General features: G+C 39.4%; 1 protein-coding gene across 1 annotated transcript in view; it reads right to left on the reverse strand.

Annotated features, from left to right (window-relative positions):
* Nucleotides 1-2,273: 2,273 nt before the first annotated feature.
* MYO10 (myosin X) overlaps nt 2,274-23,532 on the reverse strand; it is a 132,513-nt gene continuing 111,254 nt past the window's right edge. Inside the window, exons 27-40 of the mRNA XM_010571461.1 lie at nt 22,761-22,856; nt 19,303-19,396; nt 18,481-18,536; nt 15,943-16,085; nt 15,298-15,492; nt 14,014-14,171; nt 12,593-12,716; nt 10,524-10,821; nt 8,694-8,901; nt 7,957-8,093; nt 6,924-7,044; nt 4,031-4,483; nt 3,472-3,663; nt 2,274-3,186 (exon numbers count right to left, since the gene is read on the reverse strand). Of these exons, the coding sequence (XP_010569763.1) occupies nt 3,076-3,186; nt 3,472-3,663; nt 4,031-4,483; nt 6,924-7,044; nt 7,957-8,093; nt 8,694-8,901; nt 10,524-10,821; nt 12,593-12,716; nt 14,014-14,171; nt 15,298-15,492; nt 15,943-16,085; nt 18,481-18,536; nt 19,303-19,396; nt 22,761-22,856 (2,386 nt within the window). The 3' untranslated portion in view covers nt 2,274-3,075. The remainder of the gene's footprint in view (nt 3,187-3,471; nt 3,664-4,030; nt 4,484-6,923; nt 7,045-7,956; nt 8,094-8,693; nt 8,902-10,523; nt 10,822-12,592; nt 12,717-14,013; nt 14,172-15,297; nt 15,493-15,942; nt 16,086-18,480; nt 18,537-19,302; nt 19,397-22,760; nt 22,857-23,532) is intronic.

Here is a 23,532-nt window from a genome sequence, read left to right on the forward strand (position 1 = left end):
GTGCTAGACTGAAGCCTGAGGACATACGTGGAACTGAGGCATGGCAAGCTTTAAGGCGTGCCAAGATGATGATACACAATAGCATTTCCATTGCAGCTGCCACTCTATTCCTAGGCTGGACTATTTCTGCCCAGACTGGGCTCTTGCAGCGTATCTGGCCGGTGGGGTCCCGGGGCTTTTCTTGCTGTGGCTGCATTTGACAAGGCGCAGTCAGAGGGCACAGGGACCTGGCCTGTGCTCCCAGAGGGTTTTTGACTGGGTCATTGCAGCAGTGTGGTGATCAGGGCTGGTCCCAAGGGCAGGGACAGGCAGTGGGAGATGGGCAATGGAGCTGGAGCTGCTGCTCTTCACTCCCTCAGAAAATACGTGATTGTTTCAAATCCTGAAAACATGTACAGTAGAATTCCCCTTCTCTCTAGAGGGACTGGACAAGGCATGGTGTGTCTCCTAGGACCCTTTAACTTCTAATACTCAGTTCCTTGTGACTTCTGATGCACTCAACCTACAGTGTGTAGGAGAGAATTTCTGGCTCTAGTGAGAAATTTCATGTATTCTTGGAATAAGCTTTTACTGAAGCAAAATAATTTGCAAGAAAAGATCATTTCCTCCATCAATTTTTAAATATTTTATAGTTTAAGGAACACTGTTCTCACTTCCAAACCCAGGTATCTCTCTTAGGCAGTATTTATTTTGATAAACTATGCATTCTTTCTTGTGAGTATTGACAATTATGAAATCTTTTATTTGTCTCAACAACAGTAACTGAAGTAAGATTTGCATGGCAGGGTGGCAGAATTGGCATGAATGAAGAGAAGCTCTTGGAGGTAGTGACAGGTACTTCTGTGTATTGACTAAGAGCAAACATCCCTCCTAATGGTTGACAGCATCCAGAAGTCAGTCAGGAGGTAGAGTGAATTGGGACTGGAGAAGTGGCATCAGTTTCTTGAGACTGTGACCCTGAATAAGATTGGCACCTTGTTGTATATTCCTCTTTTTTTGACCAACTGATGATGATGATGTGTCAGGGACTTCGCTGAGCATGTTTACAAACAGCACATAAACAAAACTGAACCTTCTTGCTGTGCTGGCTGAGATGTATAAATTGTGTCATTCTAAGGATGTCTTCCTAAGAGAAGCTAAATTCTTTCTAAACAACTTGCACATAGAAAAAAATCAGAAATGTTAGTCTCAGATACTCTGTATGTGTGCAGCTATGCATACTGAAGTTATAGTTCTCACTTTTCTTGTCTTCCTTAAATTAAGCTCACCTTTGCTGGGAGGGTGGGGACATGAAATTAGTAGTGTTATTTAGCAAGCTTTTAGGGACTGAGGGGCAGTGTCACAGATGGAGTGACTAGAAGTATTTGCCAGTTGGAGGAGGATTTCTTGTAGCAAGCCTTGTAGTCTGTAAAAGCTATGTATGCTTACGAGGGCAGTGCATGCTGTGCTACCATGCTGTGGCTGGCTAGTAAAAACAAGACATCAGGGCTACACCAATAGCAGAAAGTTTTACTTGCACATTCCTTGTGGAGTGGAATTGCCCAGCAGTCCTTCCCCTCTATCCTGTTGGTGTAACTGACACATATGACATGATCAAGGAAACCTGCCCCATCACAACACAAAGTGCACACGCCTTTCCAAGCAAAAGCCTATATATATAGCCTATGCTGTGTTCCTGGCTTGCCTCCTGAGAAGACAGACAAAATTAGGGCTTTGTTGCAAGTTTAACTCAGTATGAAGTAGAAACAGAGCACATCATATATATTTTCTTTATTGCTGGACTTTTTTTTTTTTTTCCAGTAAGTAGGCATGATTCCTTAAAGGCTGAGGTTTTTAATAACAGTAAGGTATTTCAGGTTTCTTTTTTTGCTGTGGACAAAAAGATACCCTTGATCAAAGTTTTGCCTTATATTACAGTATTTCTGTACAAAAATAAAAGTCCAAAATCAGCCTACTATTAGCTGATATTCCCCAATTTATTTACAGGGTACTGTCAAGAACCTTCATCAGGTAACCTGGTAAAATAGAGAACTCTGTATTAAAGCAGTTGCATTGTAAAACTTTGCGTTCTCTAGTCAACTCTGAAGGGCTCTGACCTTTGGCAGTCAGTCCAGGTTGAAGAGTCCAGCCAGAATTATAAAAAATGTCTTTAAGAGAAAAATTTAGTATTAAAAACTTAAGCTGACATTATGGAGTATTCAACTGATAATTTCCATATTAGGGTAGTCTATAAATATTCTCAGCTACATCTCTCTTTATAATACAGCAGATACAGAATGCAGACTTCTGCTACTTATATGGTAATACATATTTGAAATAGTAAAATCAATGTATGAAAATTTTGGAATTTACTTGTTAATAAAACTGCTTATAAAGTAACCATACAACTGTAACAACTATAACTCTGAACTATTAAAATGTACAGAAAGACTGTTTACACCATTGCACATACTTATTCCCTTTGCTTCAAAAGACTTGTGAAATACAGAATAAAATTAGTCAAATTTTACTGACAGCTCAAATACACATGCACAATGTGCACATCCATGGAAGCAAGGGGAAACAAAATGTTGGCGTCCATCAGGAAGGCTGCCAGCAGCTCTCCAAAAAAATATACCTTGCTCTTCTTCCCTCCCCCTTCCCCCATGTATACAGGCCAGTAGATTAGTGCAGAATGGATGAATATAACTTTGTTTTCAGTGTTCTGAAAGGACAGAAAAAATCCTCTTGACTTCTATCAGCAATTTTAGGCCAATGCAAGCTGGGCTTAATATTGTAAGGCACTTATTACTGCTTGTAGTGCAGTGTATCAAGTCTTAAGGCATTTAGTTACATCAACTGAAGATAATAATGCTTTGGAAAGTTTTGAAGGAGCCAGCACCTCTAGTATGTGACTACTTCAGCTGATTCTCCCCTCCCCACCCTGTGGTCTTTCTAAAACAATGTTTGAAGGTATTTTCCGTGGAAACTCTGGTTCTTGGTGAGCTTGTCAACAGATGTGATCAGTATCATCAGGTCGTTCTGAGGCCAAGCAGGGTATGTTCTATTTAGAGCACAGTAGAACTGGTTTTGTTTTCACCTGGAGCTGCCCTGACTTCCATGACTACTCACTGATCTAGAGGTGCTGTAGCGTTTTTTCACAATCATACTGATGTAAGCTTTCATCAGCTTTGCAATGTCAACCACCTGCCAAAAGAGTATAAAGAGCAAAGTTCTTAGTAAGGTAACAGTAGGTGAATGGATTAATGTCTTTAGATGCTAACATAAAACTGTCGAGCTTTCAACAAAACCCTTTTGTGGTTAAACAGATAAAAATACTCAGCACTTCTATCCATCTCATTATGTCTCCCCTTTAGCTTTACCAGAGATCTTGAATAAATCTGTAACATTTGCAGTAATTGATTAAATTACTAAGCAGCCTGGCTATCAGGACAGGAAGACCACAATAACAAAATTGTTTCTTGCTCTTACCTCACTAGTTTCAAAAAGCAGTTCTCTCTCATCCACCACAATCTTATAGGTGTTGGCAAGTGGTGCACCAAATGACAAGATATGTTCATACTGAAACACCTCCAGAGGCCTGCCTTCCCCACGCTTGTAGACAGAAACCGCATCAGCGCTGACTCCAAGCCACAGCTCTTGTGGGAATCCCCCTTCTTTACACTAGAGAAAAAAATGTAAATTAACAGCAAAGGGAACAGGGAGAGCCAGACACCACTTGATGTTCTCGTCTGTAACTGTTTTTTAACAGGCGCATATTGCTTGTCCCTCTTTGAACATAGCCTTTTACGCTTCTCAAACTTGTTTGCAACCCATCAGGCTAGCATTCTGTCCCTCTGTATTCTATGGCTAACTAGTGGATTTAAATAGCTATAAGTGCTTGCTCATGGGAGTATGCTTTTACTATCTTAATGTTTTATTACATCAGCTGTCTGAGCACTGTGATACAGTATTCATGGTTTCACTACTCTGTAATGACATCATCATCTATACAGTATGAACTGTAGTTTGAGTGTTCAGGAGGTCTTACCTCTACGTCAAAGAGTGTTGAGCCATAGCCAGGCCATTCCTTAATCAAAGCCATATACTTTGCCATAGCCTGCTCCTGGTTCATCCTCTGGAGTTTTTTCCACTTGTCAATAATACTGGTCCTGGAAGCTGAGATTTCCTCTTTGACCCACATGTCTAACATCTGATCCTCCTCAACCTTCTGTTTGCTGACAGAGCCACTGCGAAAACTCCTCCGCAATGTTCCTTCAAGAAAGCTGGCTCGTTTCTTCTCAGCCTTCTCTGCTGCAGTAAATGTTTTGGTAGACTGTGTAATCCGAGACTTCAGCTTTTGCAAGGGATAGACTTCCTCCATTTCTGGTAAGGTGGTATGCAGGGTGTAATCTCCCTGAAGGTACTGAAGTCGCAAAGCTGCAAGGACCTGGAGGGTTTCTTCGGGAGCAGGATAATGTCCTCTAATCACTGCTTCATGAGCCTATCGAGGGGAAAAAAGGTAGCTTTTTATGTGCAAACCAGTCTTTGAAAGGACTGAGAGAGAAATGGGAAGGAGATTTGCTGCCAGGCAAACCCTGGATCTGAAATAAATGATCCATTAAACAAATCAAATGTGGTAAATCTCTTAGCAAATTTGTTAAACCGGGTAAGGCAGGGTTTACCAGAAAAATTGCAAGGCAATTGAGGAACTTGCTAAATGGGAATTATTGTTACTAGTACAGCTCTTGGTGAACTCACACATATAAGAGCAACTGAAGTACTAAAAAGGAAGACAAAATGTAAAGGGGAAAAAATCAGGATCTGAACATCTGATTGGGAGGAAGCCATCTATGTTCAAGGGCATTAGGAAGAAAGGGACATGTAGTTTTTCTTACTGCTATCAATAATCTGGATGTGAAAACTGAAGTTTCCAGGCAAACAAGCAAAGCCCTACAACAGCTTTGTAATAAACCTCTCTGAGGGAAAAGAGTCAATCTTCAATGGATCTCAGATAAAAGTTAGTAAAACGTTTATATGTTACAGTGGTCTGTAGCATCAGGGATGAGATTCTGAACCAAGAATACTCTTTCAAATCCTGTCTCTTTGCACACCCATTCAAACCTTTGGAAATGTGCAGCAGGTAGGATTTTTTGTTTTGTTTTTTTCAGATGACACTAGTACAGGAAACAAACGTGCCTGATGTCTGGAGATGCAGGAATTGCAAGCAGTGTAGCAAACACACAGAGATAATTCACATCTAAGTAAGAGCTAGTTCATTTAGATGTAACGCTTAGAGGATGGAGACAAAATGTGCCTTCAAACATGCAAGATGGTTTACCTGAGATTGGACACATGCAGAAGAAAGAGCTGTCTTGTGGAAGGACAATATTTTAATGAGAAACAAGAACTAAAAGATTTTCTTCAGTGCCTTGTGAATTAAAGGACTTAGACTTTAAAATAATGGAGGTTACAGAACTAAAACTGATGACAAAAGGGAACTTTCTTAATTGGCTGAAAAAAGTCAGTGGCAGACAATTAGAAAAAAAGAACAGAACTGATGTTAGAATGTAAGTCACCTCTTTAAGGTATTGCTGTAGTATTAATCATAGGGATTGAATGTGCCATGCTTTATAACTGAAATACTATTGGTCTTGGCAAGACATAAAATATTTGGCTAAACACCAGTCAGCACAGAATGCTGCATGAAAACAATCTGCTTCAGTGAATGTGCTCGTTTTAGCTTTTCATATGGAAAACTATCTAAATCTGCCTCTTAAACCAATAATGTAACATAAAATATCTGATGCAGAGCTCTCATGGATTTTCTTCTTACCCAAAGCAGAGGCGTTAACTGGCTGACTCTATATGTAAAAACAGACAGGCAGAATGCAACGTTTCTAAGCCCAACCAAGGTACTCTATTGCCTGCATCCTTCAGCTGACAATAAGCAGTTCTGGATAAAGGTACAGTAGTAGGCTCTGGAAGGAGACTTTTGGTAGACTCATGATGTAATATGGTGCCTTAAAAACTAAACTGTGAACAATGAAGAAATACTTTACTACAGCAAAAATGTTTCTGATCCTGTGGAAGGGGAAAGGCTTCATACATATGAAAAGTGAAATATGTCAGTTCTTCATCACATCAGGCTTGCTTACCAACAGAACATCAGTGTCTTGGCATTGCAAAGAGCCTTACGTAGAAATCTTTATCTGTCTCTAGTGCCCACTTGAAGAAGCTGTCCACTGGACAAATTTTTAGCCATTTGCAATATAGTAGAAAAGGAGAGGGTCAATCAACAATAATAAATGCCATCAGTGAGAGTTTCTGAGCAACTACAGGAGTTCATATAATAGAAATCCAACTGCTGACACATTTAATTTTCATTAAATATCAATTTCACTTATGTTTTGCAACATGAGCTCAGCACATTCATTAAGTGGATTTCTGCTCATCATAGCTGTCTCACTGTTACTGCTGAGACTGGACTGATTTGTTTTACTATGGTGCTATTGCTTGATCAGTTCTGTACAGCTGCCAACATGGGTCTCTAATAATTAATTTGCTTGCCAATTACACCTTTTTCATTTTATTTCTGGCACTTAAGAAAGTGGTTTCATGAGAGCAAAATTAAAAGCAAGTATTATCCTTTTCTTTTTTATCCAGCTTAGACCCAGTTATCCAATTTTTTACCACTACATGTAAAGCAATTCACAAGTAATGCAGAAGTAAGAAAAGTCCTAACACTAGGTAAATCATATGTGCTTCACTGATGTCAGGATAAGCCTATTTTGACCACTGAACTGCTTTCTTTGCATTTGATGCTTGAGTAGTAGTGCATTTAGTTGAACAGAAGCATCATCAAAACTCTCTCTGGGCTGCCTAGAGCTCTTGCTTTTTTCCTCCTCTTAAAAGTGCCTCAAAACAGAACCTTTGTCCTTTACCTGCTCAAACATAAAGGCAAATTCCACGCTATCTTTTGGGACGTTTTGTGTGTCCAGGAAGCAGTAGAGCTTGAAGTAGAACTTCCAGTGCATCTCCCCAGCTTCAGCAGTGGCAGCAAGCCTGCATGGTGAGAGGGAGATAGATCAGAGCTGTGAAATCAAACTCCTTTCTAAATTGAGACCTGAAGAATCTAAGCAAGGCAGCAGCTGAATTTTGCTTTGTTATACCTGCTATCAATCTGGTGGTGTTGACAGGAGCTAACAGTTTTCAGCAGTATACCTGACTGATGTCATTTGGACAGGGTGTGGGCGTGTCTATTTAGAGCCTACAGCAAAATCAAGGACTTATAAATGTTGACTCAGTTCTCAGTCAACTGTTCCTAACCCAAATTGTCTTAATAAGCTTTTATCTGCAGCTCAGTCAGGTGTTGATAAAAGTAACATTATTAAGTCCTGTTATAAAATGTAATTGCACAACACTTCAGACATTCCTTGTTTCCTCCCGTTATTATGTGGATAAAGGAGGCTGATTGCCATGCATATAGCATAAAGATGACAAACAGGTATTTAGGTTTGTATTACATTTTCTTACTACAGTGCTATGGGTGGTTTCAGTTTTACTGGTAAGAAGAATGTTGTGAGCTGTACTGTGGTGACTTCCCTGTGAAGTTAGGCAACAGGTAGTCAGAATAGCAATGACTGCCTGGAGTTCAGTTCTCCCAGTACCAGGGCAGCCACAATGCTAGTAATGGAAAAATTTGTAGTAGTGGAAAAGAAAATGTGGAAATAGTGATGAGAAATATTACTCTACTGGTGTCAGGACAGTGGAAAACCAAATACAAGTGAATAGGTGGCTCATTAATCCCTTTAAGAAAAAAAAAAAAAATCCTTTTGTTCCAGAAATGGCCATGTGTGTAATTCAGCTGCGTCATCACAAACAAGCAAGAGAAAGAAAATTCAGCATTATTGACACTGGAAATTTATTTAATTGCTCCTTATTAAAGTGGCGAGAGAGAAGGAGAGGCACACTCACTTTTCAAACTTTGCCAAGACATCGGCCACAATGGTTCTGCTTTCAATTGCTTTATCAGTAGTTCCATTGTATTCAAACAAAGCAAACATATTTCTGCTATCCTCCATGGCCAAGCCACGAATTAACTTTTCAACCACCTAATGAAAAACAGCACATGCAAAAAACAGCACATGCAAAAAACAGCACCACAAAGTAAGAAAAATAATTAGAAGAAAATTTAGAGCTAGGTTTTACATTAGGCAAAAAATGTTGCTAACGTTCTCATCAGCTGTACTAATTGTTGTCAAATTCCACTTTAATTTTTGTACTAAATAATACTGATTCTTTCAGAATATGTATCTGCTATCACCTGGCCAGGTATAACCCCTGTATTTCACCAACTCAGCAAGAGTCTCCTAGTTTTAGGAAGCAACTGGGCTCTCATTCACACCAGTATCTACTGAAGTTATTCCAATAACTGAATACTGAATTGCTTAGTCTTTCTTGTAGTTTTTCCTGTAAGAGGGAACTATAGTTGGGTAATCCTCTGCAGAATAAAGACAGTTTTTACAGCAGGGATTTCTTCAGAAAATGCTGGGGGGTTGGAGGGACAGCTCTGTAAGCCTTCCCTCCCCTGAAAGGAGGCACAGGTAGGGAAACCCCAGTGCTTCCAAAGTTTAACACTACTACTGCCTGGAACTGGCACATAAAGGGACACACTGATTTTGTGCCAAAGCCGTTCTGTCACCACTTCTCACCTCTCCAGCTGTAGTGTGCGAGTTGATTGTAATCTTACAGGAGCCCCCACCATGGCAATAAACCGTGGATGTCATTTCCTGCCTGCTGATCAGAGCTTCTATTTCATCCCGCGATGGCACAAACTCTCTGCATTTCGTTTTCTTCAGAGATTCATAAGTAAAAAGTGCATATTTCTCCATTTCAGTTCCTGGAAACTGGTCACGAACCCTGTGAGACATATATTACTACTTTAAGCTGCCAGTTTGTGAAATAGAAAGTTTACTTATTTGAGAATGTTTGTTTTTTCCTGAAAGTACTTCTGTATCCAGGATGCTATTTAATTGACAAGCTCAAAGTGTCAAGGGAAGTGTTCTAACTTGTGATTTACTGTGAGATAACTTAGATACTTTCATCATTTTGTTCTACAAACTGAATGGAAAGAAAAAACTGAGCTACCTTTATAGCATTAACTACAGGAATCTTGTAATGACTCAGATTTTACAGCAAGAGAAGTATGGAAATATTCTGATAATCAACTCCCCTTTTTGTCAGTAACAGTTGTTGGATGAAGACTAAACTGCACTAAGGTACTACAGAAAAAAGCAATAAAGCATATTTGACTGCTCAGTTTTGTGGTAGTGTCACTTAAGATACTTGATTGCTACTGCTGATTTTCTTAAAAGATTCTCTCTAGACCTTAGTGTTCAGCAGTTAGTATTATGAGTATTCACTACTAACTTTAATGAACTCAACTCTTAATTATTGAAAACTGTTGAATTTGGGTAGCTTTCGGTACAGAGTCTTTCTATAATATAACCAGTGATAAAATACCAGCTTCTTAGAGCTACTAAGGTTTAATTTACGTGAAAAAGTACAGTGATTCATGATGTACAAGGCATAAAAAGATTACTGCAGGATTACAGTCATGCTGTAAGATGACTTATGCATCTACAATGCTGAAACCACCTACAAATGTTGTATCAGCTGCAATTTTTTTTAACAAGGAGGCCAGTTTATGAGCTGAGTTAAAGTGAGAAAGTGAATCAATGTTGGATTTTTTCATTTTAACAGTTATATAAAGTGATTTGATTTTTTTCACTAATCTTACTTTGCTTGAAAGGTCTATCTTCAATACAAGCATTTTCTAAAAATTTATAAAATAATTAGATTTAGCAAAGTGATTGACAAAATCTATGTTCTAGTACAAATACAGACAAGACCTTTAAATTACTGAGAACAGTTTGTTGTTTGTGGACTAACTTTCCTAATGACACACTCCGCATTCTTCTGCTGCATCACAGCAAGAGAAACTCCACGTTCTGGTTAATGCTGAACTGTCAACAATGATTTATTTTTTTTTAATGGTCACTAATATCTTAAAATTAGATTTGCAAACAGACATTTTTACCTCAAATACATCTTCAAATATGATAATGTTCTTTTATGTGCATGATGCATATCTCATAAAACTAAGGTAAGCAGGATGAAGAATTTTTAACAGGCTGATTTAGACAGTTGAGAATGGGGCTGGGGGGTACGGGCTGCAAGTCATTTAAGTGACTTTATACAATTACACAAACACCCCCTTTTGTCAACATTAACAAATTGTACATTCAATTTCGTGGGATTTTGCTTGATTCTTCAAATGAGAATAATTCCACCTAGATCAACTCATACAAGCTTTTCCTACAACATTCTCTTTTCAGATTCATTGTTTGGCATAACCAGTCCACTAGGTGAATGCATTTTCGTCTCACTTCAAGATATCTAAACAGTGTTACAAGTTGTGGTGAAGAAAAGCGTGAGTGAAAAAACTTCTTTTCTCGCTTTAGTAGTTCAAAGCTTCTCACCTTTTGAGATGAAACTTGAGATACTTGAGGATGCTGCGACTTGGCAGAAATGTGCAACTCATGCAGGTGAGTATTTGCCAACTGTACAGGTTCCCCACGCTCCCAGGGTTAGGCACTTTATTGGTCTGTTTGATGAGCTGACAGTAGAGCTCATCTCGAAGAGGTCGTAAATCATGTCCTGTTTGGAGGATACCTTGGATTATAGGGATGGGATCAGACATAGACTCCAGCTGCTGTAAAGAATTAAATATCTTGATGGCTTCATCCTGCAGAGTTGTATAGCCTTTGTCTTTCAGCACTACAAAAGAAAAATAGGGAGAAAGGTGCTTAGACTGAGATATAAAAGAGAAAGCACTCAGGCTTAACATAAGAATTGCTTAATGCTATTCTGTGACCCTTACTATGCAGGATATTAGAATGGATCTTTTCCATTTCAAATCTGTGATGCGAACTCATTTTATGAGCTATTTTGCTATTGAGGTTTGTTCTGAATTTAGTGAAATCCCATTCTGTCATTTTCTGACAACATAACTTAAAAAGTGTATCTTGCTTGATCAGAGTTTTTTTTGATGGAGAATCTTCCTTCCAGAGCATCCACACTGCTGAAGTGTCTTATCACTTTTTCACTGTCACAAGAAAGTGAGAATCTAATCAGACCGTAAGTGAAGTAAAGCACGACTGCGTTACGGAAAGTGACAAAGATAAATGGCATCATTTTTGTCTACAGCAGTAGCATTTCAATTAAACCTGAAGAATACTACTAAACTAAATCATTGCCGTGACACTGCAACTTGCTTTTTGAGTGCTGGAAAAGGTGGCGATTCTTTTTGTACTGCAGGTTATTCAGCATGGGCTAACAACTTTTACAATCTACTTAAAAGAACCATGCAGTTCTTGGGTTCAAGAGATGGAAGAGATTGCTCTGATGTCTGAATCAGTTAGCCCTACTCACCGTCAAAGCACAAACCAGTAGAGGCATATGTTATGAGTATGAAGTTTCTAACCTGACATTATACTGTTACAGAAAACAACTAGAACTCAACTGCAAGTCAAGGCAATAACTAAGCATCAGTCCATCTGTGGAGCTACATTTAGTATAGGAAGACTTTGGCAGGACTTCTACCTCAGAGGGAGCTAGCCCTTCCTATCCCTGGGGAATAGAGAGCAACCATGCTGCTCTCCTGCATGGGACAACCAGCTTAAGTGCTGGGAAGATCAGAACTGTGCCCTGCCACAGTACAGGAGGAGGGGGAAGAGAAGGGAGAGGCTTCTCCTAGGATTTTCCTTGTTGTTCGAGCAGAAGGGTATCACCTGAGTTACCGGGAAGTCTTGCCTAAAATACCTTAGCTTTTAACCAAATGTGACCTCCCGCCCTCCCCCCAAGGATGAAACTTCTGATCTGAATCATATCTTGTTTAATACGCAGTTGCAAATTGAAATAAGTGAATCCATTTAAGGACACCAAATGCACAACCATCAATGGCTCTGAACCATTCATTCAAAACAGACTTTGTTAGTGATTGAGCCCAGGATATTAAAAAACATGATTACATCTATTTCAGGAGTAAATGAACCATTACTTTTTAAAACCATGTCTACTCAAATGTTGTTTCCCATAAATAATGCTTCCCACCACAACTGATGAAACTTACACTTGTTAATTGGAAGCTGCTGCAGCTCCCCACATAGGGTGAGAAGCAACAATGATTTGAGAAGGAGGATACAATTCAAGGAGAGTGAATGAATGGGGTTTAGTTGCTTATTTCAGTGCCAGGCTTTTCAGATTCAGTCATCTTGGCTGTGTTACTGAGGGTAACAATCTTATATTACAGCAGCAACAGCAACCTTCCCTTCTGCAAGACCCATGGAGGGGCACCACAAGCCCATGCCTTTATGCTAGACAAACTGCTATGCTCCATCTCCTGGAAGAGAACAGGGAAACTTGTCTATTTGTATTATAAAAATGTATTTTGCCTACTGTTACTTCACTATAGCCCATTGACTAAAAAATCCCATCCTCTGGTTTAGTCTTTCATAAGGAAAAGTGTTTCTATGACTGAAAAACTTACAGTTTAGATTGATGTCCCCATATGGCAGTGGCAGTAATGGCGAGTGCAGCGGATGATGAGTGTAACGGAGAATAGGGTTTCTTTTATAAATCTGTTCAACCACATCCGCATTCAGGCAGTTTTCCTGTTGGGGTAAGAAAAAGAGCAGGATTTGGGGTCCAGCATTAACGATAATGCAATGCTTTGAGCCCTTAGGTTGGCTGTGAAAAAATTAGTCATCGATGTTACCAACACTATTTGGTGCTAAATCCATTTGTGGGTACTGTGGCTGCCATGGCACTCTGCAGGCTATGAATGCTCAGCACCTGCTAACCCCAGGCCTTGCATAAGCTTACTTTACCTGTGCAGTAAAAGACAAATCACAGCAGAGCTGCAGGAGGCAAAAATGAAGTTTCATAAAATTTTTTTTAAGTGTGTTTTCCTTTTACAATCATTTTTACTCCAGTATTTCATAACTGGAATTAACACATCTGTATTCCAGTTTTATTTAAAAATATTTCTCCAGCATAACTAATTGACCTTTTCAGTTAGAATTTACAGGAGCTGTCATTAACAAAATAGTCTAGAAAAACTGCTGCTGTAAATGTGATGCACTCACTCTGATGTCTAAATACTGTTCTTTCTTAGGCTGAGTTTGACACATGTGTGACCACTGTCTTCTATCAATCCTGAACTTCCATGTACATCTACTGCTCTGAAGAATAGTGTTCATAGTCTTGGAATTTAGGACTTGATACTTCTTTTCTATGAGAGAAGAGGTGGCAGTCTCCAAGGGAAAAGGTTAGTAGCCGTTCTCCCCTCTTGCCTATTTTTCTGGTCTCTTTTGAGAATCATTATCCTCTCTCCTGAAAGCACATTAGCAGAAATCTCCAGAAGGACATTCTCTGGCTACGCATGCAATATCTCCAACAGGACCATAAAGCACTAAGCGTTAATTGAGTATGTTTCTCATCACGCAGAGGCATGAAATGCTTAGCCCATACTATCATAGCACAAGAAAAGAACCATAATGAAAAAAAAAATTAAAATCACAAGAGCTCTCTAGTCCACATCCTGGTGTGCTGCTCACTGTGGACATAGACAAACAGGTCTGCTAACTCATGAACCTGCACGCTGTGCTCCACTGCTAGGCATAACAAGATCTGTCAAATTACAAAAACCAGTAAAACTTGTTATTGTTTTCATGGAAAGAAGTTATCCCTCTTGCCCTCCAAGTTGCACTTCATACCTTGCTCTTCTACTGTTTAGACAGAAATTCCTTTATCAGGTCAGTGAATACATTCAGGTTCCACAATTTCAGTCCATGTCACTGTGTGATTAAAACTTAATTTTCTGCTTTATTACCCATTATGGCAAAGCCAACATAAAAAAGATTTAAGCAACCATTCTTTCCCACCCTACGCCCTCTTGTTTGTGCCTACCTTAATATCCTGAATAAGTTGCTGAGTTGGAGTATCAATTGGCGCCTTTGTGTCAATCACATTCTGGACGGCGCTTGACCAGCGGGTCGCCTCATTAAGCAATTTTGTATAGAGACGATAACAATGTTTACGTCCGTATACGGTTACATTCCAATAACCTAGCACAACAGGGAGAATTATTAATAATAGAAGCTGCATCTGTAAAAATACCCCAGCTTCTATCTGAAAACAGCTGTAGTCCCATCAGACCTGCAGTGCTGCATTCTGGATCATGCTGGCATTTTTTCAGGAACTAAGTTGTACGAGTAATTAAGTATCATAATGTAGATACTATGATATTAAAGGAGATTCTCCTTTAAACAGGCCTAGGAGTAATCTCCGAGTACAACTACCATCATGCAGCCTTCCATTTTATCCAATAACCTTAGGGAAAGTGACCACAAGACAACACTAAGGAATACTGTTAGCTACTTGTGGGCCCTACTTCTCCAGTCCTGTCTGTAACAGGAAAATCTGAGAGAGTCTTGCTTTGTATGTGAGAGTCTTTCATCATCTGTGGCACACGTACAAACATACAAAGCATGAACTACCTCTTCTGTAAAAAAGTCATTAATTTCATACTGATGAAGTGGCAACTATGATAGGAAGCACATTTCAGTTCAAAATCTCTCTCTGCATCATTGTATAGGCTTTTTACAAAGCAGATTCAATTAAAGAAAATCTATTTCATCTTTCACTAGTGAAAGCCTCTTTGAAGTGTCAGTGACCCCAATGAGATTGTATAGGACTGTCAACAGTCGCTTCTCATTTGCAAACAGCCAGTTCCGAGTTGAAAACCAGTTTTGAAAATGCACAGGGGAGCTGACTCAGGTGTAGTATGTAGGTCAGCACAAACTGGACTCTTAATCTAGATCTCCCTATACTTGCTCCACCAATGTTAGTCCTCATAGTTCCTCAGCACATAAAATAATGTATGAGGAGAGTGCTACCCATATGTCTTTCCCCAGGTCTTTGATGTGTATGTGTTCACACTAACTTAGCAGCAGCGTCAATCTATGGTAACTTGAATGTTGGTGAGAACAGATTTTACTCCTGCGTACATTACTACCTCTGTTTTTCGGCCAGTAATTCCCTGTAAAATGCCTCAGTGACTTAGGAACCTGATTTGTTCAAACCGCAACCATAATAATCCATTTAAAATATTCTTATGCACTGTTTGTTGCATTTCTAGGTAGTAGGACAGAAGGCAACTGAAAGCCTATTTGAACAAGAGCAAACAGTTACCTGTCTCTTTGAAGATTTTTTCATCAGGTGGCACCACTGAGCAGAGGCTGTTCAGGACCAGCGTACCCAATTTCAAAGCATTTTTCTCTGAACTCTTGTAGTAGTCCAAAGAATTGTGCGTCAAAACAAACCAACGCTTCTTCAGTTTTAATGAAGACATCTTTGGGTTGTTCTTTACTTCCTTGTGTAGCCATCCTGTTAAAGACACAATTTGAATTGCACTTTTTTTTTTTAAACAGAGTTGGACAAAATTAGGCTGCTAAAAGTTAGTTGCATACTTTCAACAACAAAAATATGATGTGAATTGTTTAGCCCACATATTAAACAACTTTGAGTAAAATTTTTAAGCAATGAAATGATGAAGATGTAATAAAATTAATATGAAAACTTTTCAACTTTGGCGTTTACCTAGAAAAATTCTTTTGTCAACTTACAAAAATGCTTTTGTCGTCGTCACAGTGTTTTGTTACACAGCACAGCAGGAGTATAACTTCAGCTGTATTAATTTGTGAGTAAACTCCACCGTAGAAAGATGAGGCTCTAACACTACCATGCTGACATATTGCCCAGACTGTACTGCGGGAACAATCTCTTCGAAGCTTAATGGATGTTATTTACTTTGTTGCTGTCCTACTCCGTTCTTACCTCTCACAATGAATTCTTGTCCCTCCACTCTAGTGTCCCCCTTTGACCTCTGGAGAAGCGTTATCCAGTGATGCATCTCTTCAGGAGTGTCAGCATTACAGTGAAGAACACGATTAGCAGTGATGATCACAAATGAATTGGGCCTATGAAAAGAAATGAAGGCTTTACAATCAACATATGTACTGTTTACCTCACTCACCATAACCATAAACACTGTCCATTGTTTGCATTTTCTCTTCAGACAAATACTGTCCACCTCTAAAGCATTTATTTCAACACCACTAAACCTAAAAAAAATTAAGCATTTGAGAAGACTCAATTATGTTGGATTCACACCAAAATGCTAGGGCTGTGAATGGTGGGAAAGTTTACACTAAATTGCAACTTGTCCTATCTCAAAATAAATCTATGGTGAGAAAAACCTCCAATCTCTAATCAGCTTTGGATGTGAATCAGAACTCTATTTCAGGGTCAGATCTATTTAGACTGTCTGCTTCAGTAGTTACATTAGCTAAAACCAACTACAGTTTACAAAGTTCTACAGTGAAGCAGCATGTGAACACAGATTCTTTTATTTTTAATGCAGTGCAACCCAATTCGCAGAGAATACAATCTATTTTTAATGAGAGTCTGGCTTTTACCCAATCCTACACCAGGATTCACTGAAGCATGAAGAACTAGCCCCAGTGAACTGTGTTGATGGGTCTCTGGATTAGAAAGGCAGGTTCTTCAGCCTACAAACACTTACTTTAACCCTTTATCGTTAATTTTTTCATCTGGGAACACAAACAGTTTTTAAGAACTGTATCAGATGTAGAAAATGGGAATGATGCAGTCTGGGCCACCCCATGCACGAGAAGCTCGCGGGCCTTCCTTTTACAGTTCTTGCAAGAAGGTAACTGGGTGGAAATTGGAACCAATCAAAAAATTGTTTATGGGGATGGAAAGGTTCACCCAAGTATGATACCATTCTCCAAAACCAGTGTGTGCCACATAAAAGCTAGATGGATGATGGGATAAAGAAAAAAGTAAATAAAACTATTAGGAGGAAAAATTAGAAAACTGTGTGAAGGGAGGTTACAGTAAATCAAGTAACATGAGAAGTGTTTAAGTTCTCTTAAAAGTTACCTAATAGTTCTCTAGAGCCAGTGCTCACCAGCGCCACAGAAGGGGTAAGGGAGTGATCAGAATCCCACGTTTTGGTCACACTCACTGTGGTGCTGAAGTGCTACATTATTCAGGAAGAGTCATGGGTGAGGAAACAAGTGGGCACGGGAACCGAACAGAACAATTTTGTGACCATGCTTTAAAATGTGTGAAGCTTTAGACTGAGCTACATGAAGCACACCCTAGAAAGCTGGATAATGTGATATACAGGACAGAAGCTACAGACGAGCTGTAGCGAGGGAACTGAAAAAGGAGAGCGCTAAGGTATAAACTAGGGTAGATCAAGCAGGAGATTATGATCAACAGTAGCCAACCTTCCAGGCTCCCTTCTCCTCCTCCCTGGTTTAGGAAAATGACAGAAGCCCCATTCTTGGGATTCTTTCTGAATACAGATTCAAAGGGCTCTGCTCAGATTCTCTCTTTTGAGCTTGCAATAGTGGGTTCCTACGTCTCAAGATAAAAATAATCTATTGCCTGTATTAGCCAAATTCGTTTCCTAATTGAAAAACCTTCCATCACTGATTTAGATTGAGACAGCTAAAAAAAAAAATTTACAAGAAAAAAAATGTGTGAAAAATGCTTACAAGAGAAATGCCTTTCTAAATTAAAATTGTGAAAGCTCTGGACATTTGTGTTGTATCGTTCAGGAAACCTGGGCGTATAATCACTGTTACTTGTGGGATCAGGATCTTGGCAGGCCAAGGACAAACCAGTAACTTAAACCCAGCTGTTTCACACACCTGCAATGAGGAGACTGGAATGAACTCCCACGGTGCAAATAACACCTCACAGCCAGGAAGCAACCTTATAACCAGAGTCATAGTCTGAACCCAGATTGCTTTTTATCGCCCCAAAACACTGTAACTAGTTCAAGAACTAAGAATATCCTGACAGTTAACGTTTTATGCTGCATTGTTGTCTTTGTTACAAGACATTTTTGTTCTGGGAAATAATTCCCATCCCTATAGAAGACAACATTCTTGTGTGAGAAGCTGAACAGAAAAATGTTAAAATAAATACATTTTTCTGCCTACTATACTGCTAAAGTACTCAAAAATAAGCTGCTCTCTTTCAGGAGCATTACTTGTATAAATGACAGAAATATTTAATCTTCTACTTTTGGATCACTTTAATAGCTGAACAGTTCTTATATGAAGCAGTGTCAGGGAAGTTAGTGAAGCCCCCCCAAAACCCACCACCATTCCTATTCCATGTTTTAACATGTGGTGTTTAGGACTATGAAAAGGGAGGCAATAATGAATCGTTTTAATGCATGGTCGGTCAGTAGAATATAGAGACTAGAGTATAAAGCATCTGATTTTGGCTAGAGAAAGGAGAAAAAGAAAGTCACCAGGCATGGTTCTGACTTACCTATCGGGATTGTCAGCAGCACAGACAGAATCAATTAGTCCTACATCGAGCGTACCCTATAAACAAATATCCAACCAGAAAAGGAGGAAGACATTTACTATTACGTTACTCGCAGTACTCTTCTCAGAGACAGGTGACAGGAGCAGCAGCTTTGATCAAGCAGAATGAACTGCAGCTTTGGGCATCAGTTTCTCTTAACCATTAGAACTGCAGAGGGGAAAACTAAAGGACCCAGATAAACAGATCCAGTAAAAGATTATCTCTAGCTAAGCTGGAGGCAGCTCAAAAACTGCTCTTATTTTTCGATGCTTCCAAACCTGCTTGAACTTTTCACCTAAAAGTGCCATCCCAATATAAATGGCATCTGCTCAGAACAAACTTCTGAAGCCATTAAGCAGGAGTTTTTATTTCCCTTTGCTTGGCATTAGGTTCCAAATGTATCCCATTTATTCCCAGTGTATGTTGTACAGAATGATAAATGCAGAACCAGAGAAATCTCAGAATTTTCAACTCTTGGGTTTTTACTTTACTCATTAACTGTACCTTTGCAAAACTTGAAACTCAAGCGTACACTGTGGTGTGATAAGGAACTGGACGAGAAAAAAACACCCCCCAAAACACCACTCATTTTTCATCAAGGTGAATGATGGGAGAGGAAGCAGAAGTCACTCTCTTCTTGTACAGCTACATGGAGCCTCTAGCCAGTGTCACAGCTACATCTGCATTTAAGGAGGCCTAGGTTGCGACTCAGAAGCTGTGGCCACCACAGTGCCCGTTTTCTGAAAATATTTTCTTTGAAAAGTTCTTCAGTTTTAGACTTACCACAGCATTCTGTGGATTTGCCTGCTCATCATGCATCTCTCGGATCTCTTGCTCTGTGGACGCATGGACTTGACTCAGTACACTAAACCACTGGCTGTGGAGAGAAAGGCAGCAGTGTAAGTAAAACGTTGCTTCTGCACAAGCCTTCTGTATCCTTTGCTCTGCAGAGATCTAGCAGGTTCTGCAGGTTTCTGAAATTGCTTAAGATTCCTTCTGTCAACACACATAAAAGCAGCAAGGCTTTACGTCAGTGCAAGTAATACTGGGTACAAGCAAGCCCCCCACATCTCCCATCCAAGCTCACGTCATACCCCTCTTCCTGAAGACAAATACCTCGTAAAAAGTGGGATCCCTGAAAAACTGGCAGTAAGCACACTGAAACATCTGAGTGCTTAGAGTTTGTAACACATTCCACCTATTTCATCTGGAAAAAAATACATTAGTAGCTACACACAAAGCCTTTAAGGGGAAACTCAACCTTCAGATTATAAATTCTGCTGCACTGATAGCGTGACTGGTAATAGTTTCTTACAGTGATACTTCTGCAAAGACCGTCCAGGCCCATCAAGTCCTCTGTAGAAGCACAACTGGGGGGGGGGGGGGGAAAAAAAACCCCAAGCAAATACCTCTACATTTTTTGTTCCCTATGGAGCATTGGAAAATCCAGCTGCTGGAAGGACCAGTGAAGTTGAGCCAGCGCCAATTTGTGCCACTCCTGTGGCCTCGTATACATCCACAACAGAAAACTGGCAGAGAGGTTTCCAGTACTTCGGCCCCTAGTGCTGAGCAGCAGTCACAGGAGGATTTAATTCCAACCACACCTTCTGCTTCTGGGAAACCTCTTCCCTCCTGGCACTTGCACATGATAAAGCTCAACTGCTCTAAGCAATCCCACTGAAATCGAGGGCAGAGCTTGGCCTGTTGGGCAGGTTCCTGAATGCCATTCTTTGAGATACGAATTTGCCATTCTAATGAAAACCACCTGGGGCCAAGTTTTCAAAGGGCTCAAAAGCCCAGCCTTTAAAACAGACTCCTCACTCTTCTCCAGAGGCTCGTCCACCACCACCAGGTTGAGGAAACAAATGCAAAACTACTGGATTTAAATATAAAGCTATCTTTTCTGCAATTGCTTGTAGTCACAGAATTTATGCGTAGGACCCTGACGTGCTGCCTCCTTAACTCCAGCATTCAGAAGCCAACTGTTCCCCATAACACAGCTATCTGGAAACCGAACTGCCAAAATAGCTTGAGAAAAACTGTGTAGTCTGTCGAACAGTACCATCACTGCCATATCCTAAATCCTTTCCAACAGCTTATGCTTTCATTAGAAACAATGCAAGGCATGAAGAAAAACAAAGATTTAGAGGGCCTGACGATAAAGAAGATAAGAACATACTGAGTTCTGATTCTTTTGTTAAGACTCAGATACCCACAGAGAGGTTGTGCTTAACACTTTACTTTGCTGGATGTAAGACAAGGTCACTGAAAACCCCTCGAAATGAGGGAAGGGTCACCTAGAGAGAAGGAACCATCAGCTGAAGCAAACTAAACCCCACCTACCAAAAAATTCCCACAAATTAAATTCAGCCTTCCTTTTTGGACTCAGGAATTGCAAATGTATTTAAATGTCAATCTTCTATTTAAAAACAACAAAAAAAGACTTTCTAGCACTGTATGCACATTTAGTAATACTTTCTTATTGGATTTGAAAGAACAATTCAGAGTTTTCATGATTTCATGTAATCTTTGTGTAAACAATGAGAAAAATTAATCACGGCACTTTGCAAAAGACAAAGGCAGATTTTACTCTCCTTTTGCTTTCCTCCCTCTCGGGACCTCCTTTGTCTTTCAGCTGAGTCCCAGAACCCAAGAATAGGGAAAAAGACAGACTAGGGGTTTGAAAGGAATAAACCCTCAGCAACGGCTGCCCACTGAAGCATTACTTCTTTCCTCAAATACACTTCCACAATCAAAATAGTAATTCCTCTTTTGGGGTGGGGGGGTGGTGTGTCAGGTTTCTCTTGTATTTTCCCTTCATTTATATCTAGCCCGTGTACAAAATATTTTTTTCAATAGCAGATCCAGAACCAACACAGTCCAGTAATTTTGTTCTTCACTTTGAACACTGCCAAACATGAACGAGGCTTTGACCGAAGCCTATCTGCAAATCCTTACACATCTCCCTCATTAAAGTCTCCTGGGATGACTGAGAAAAAAGAAACATGAAATACACTGGTAAAAAGTAATTTAATCTGGATGGTATGTTATGTGTACTATACACAACAATAGCCTATAGTGTCTCCTCGTCCATGTTTACGAAAAAAATGAGAGAGATGCACGACAACAGACAAGTCTTTATGCTGAAAATTTCTTACTGGTCCCTAGGGCACATACACAAGTCTAATAGAAGAGACTTTAGTTAAGCCTTCATTTTAAAATATACTACCATCACACAAGAATCTTAACAATAACTGCTGGAAAGCTCATAACTTATTTCAAGGGTAATTTTAAGGATGCCTAAAATATGAGGAATGATTCTGCATTGTAAGCATTGCTAAATTTATATTCGGGGTCCTGTGATATAGGAAGGTATTATACCTTTAAAAAGAACAGAATACAAAGCAACTTTCAAGGCTTCAGAGCAAAATAGCTCAAGTGATGTTGACATAGGCATCCTGTATTCTGGCCTTGGGGCAGCAAGGCAGTGGGTAATAAGCTTTGATTACTAAGTTCACTTTATTTAAAACTTGACTTTTATGGGCAAGCATATTATTATCTCATATGAACTGCAGTGTGGGGATTTTTTTATTTTTTTAAAAGGATGTACTACAACTGATCTGACAGGTCAAGCTTGCTCCTCACCTACCAGCCTCCCTCTACAGTTTGATATGGATCTTTTAGCAACAAAAGGAAGACCCTTTTTAAATCAGCAGAAAGGGAAAGACTCTTGCACGCCCTTCTTATTCACAAACACGCTTTCACCCCAAAATCCAATGACCACATTACAACTTTTATCTGAAAAAATTTTAGGCTCTGCTTAGGCAAACAGACCCCAACCCTAAAGAACAGTACTTTATTTCAGGCAGATTACAGGGTCTTATATATTGATTTAATCTATGCAGCTAAACACAGCAGGGTAATGCACAAGACAAGCATCAATGGCTGATGACTGCCTCTCTACAGACATACTGTATTTCAGAAAGTTGCTAGCAATAAATGGGTAACAGCCAAATTCCAGGCATATTTTCATTGGCAGTCTGACTCTTCCCAGTAATGTTCTGCCACAAGATTTTCTTCTCAGCAGGCCTTTTGAAAAAGTGCTAAATGCAACATGTTTAACACAGCTTGAATATTTTGTGACAGTGGGCAAACAAATTCATGACAAACACGAGTCAGAATGGCATAGAGGTTAAAAAGGAGGAGGAAAAAAAAAGAAAAAGGCCTGATGATTTTCATACCTTGCATCCTCAGGAGACTCAGCAATTAAGTGGTAGGTCCTATCACCCATTATTAGATCAATACCGTTTTCTTTGCCTGTATTATCAACAATCTCTCTGAAAAGAAGAAAACGCCAAGATTGAGCATTAGAGATTGTCAACATTTTGAAAATTCTCTTCTGCTGAGAAGCTCACAAACTACTGATACTTAAAATAACAGCAGTCAGCCTTAATCAGGTTCATTTGCAAGACTCACAATGTGATTTATCAGACAGTATTAATTCACCAAACTATAGTTGTAGTTTCTGCCTATACGGTACAAATATTCAAACTATTATGAATGTCACTATACCAAGTTGACTATCCTGTTATTGTTTTAACAAAAACTAAAGAAAAAGCATTATCAAACCTCAAGAGAGGCAACGATAACTGAGTTGAGAAATGGATATATTTCTGAACTGACTGCATACCCAAGTAATTTTTGGAGTGGTAAAAAGAAAGCTCTTGGAAGATTAAAAACAAAAAGCAAACAAAACCTGGTTTAGTGATTCTGTGTGGTTGTGAGTCAGCATAAAGACAATTCCAAACATGGCTTCCAGAGAAAGCCGAGTACTCATCTGCTGAAAAATTACATCTTTCTAATTTGTTGTTTGGACATCTAAGTATCAATATATTAAACAATCATGAACCACAAAGCACAAGATTTTTAAGGAGTAATTTAAGTATTACATCAGGTTTTCCTGAAGCTTAAGAAATCAACTTGATTTCCTTTCTGCTGTTTTACTGTATTTGT

This window comes from Haliaeetus leucocephalus, unplaced genomic scaffold (assembly GCF_000737465.1).
Source record: "Haliaeetus leucocephalus isolate CR32 unplaced genomic scaffold, Haliaeetus_leucocephalus-4.0 Scaffold328, whole genome shotgun sequence".
NCBI lineage: Eukaryota > Metazoa > Chordata > Aves > Accipitriformes > Accipitridae > Haliaeetus > Haliaeetus leucocephalus.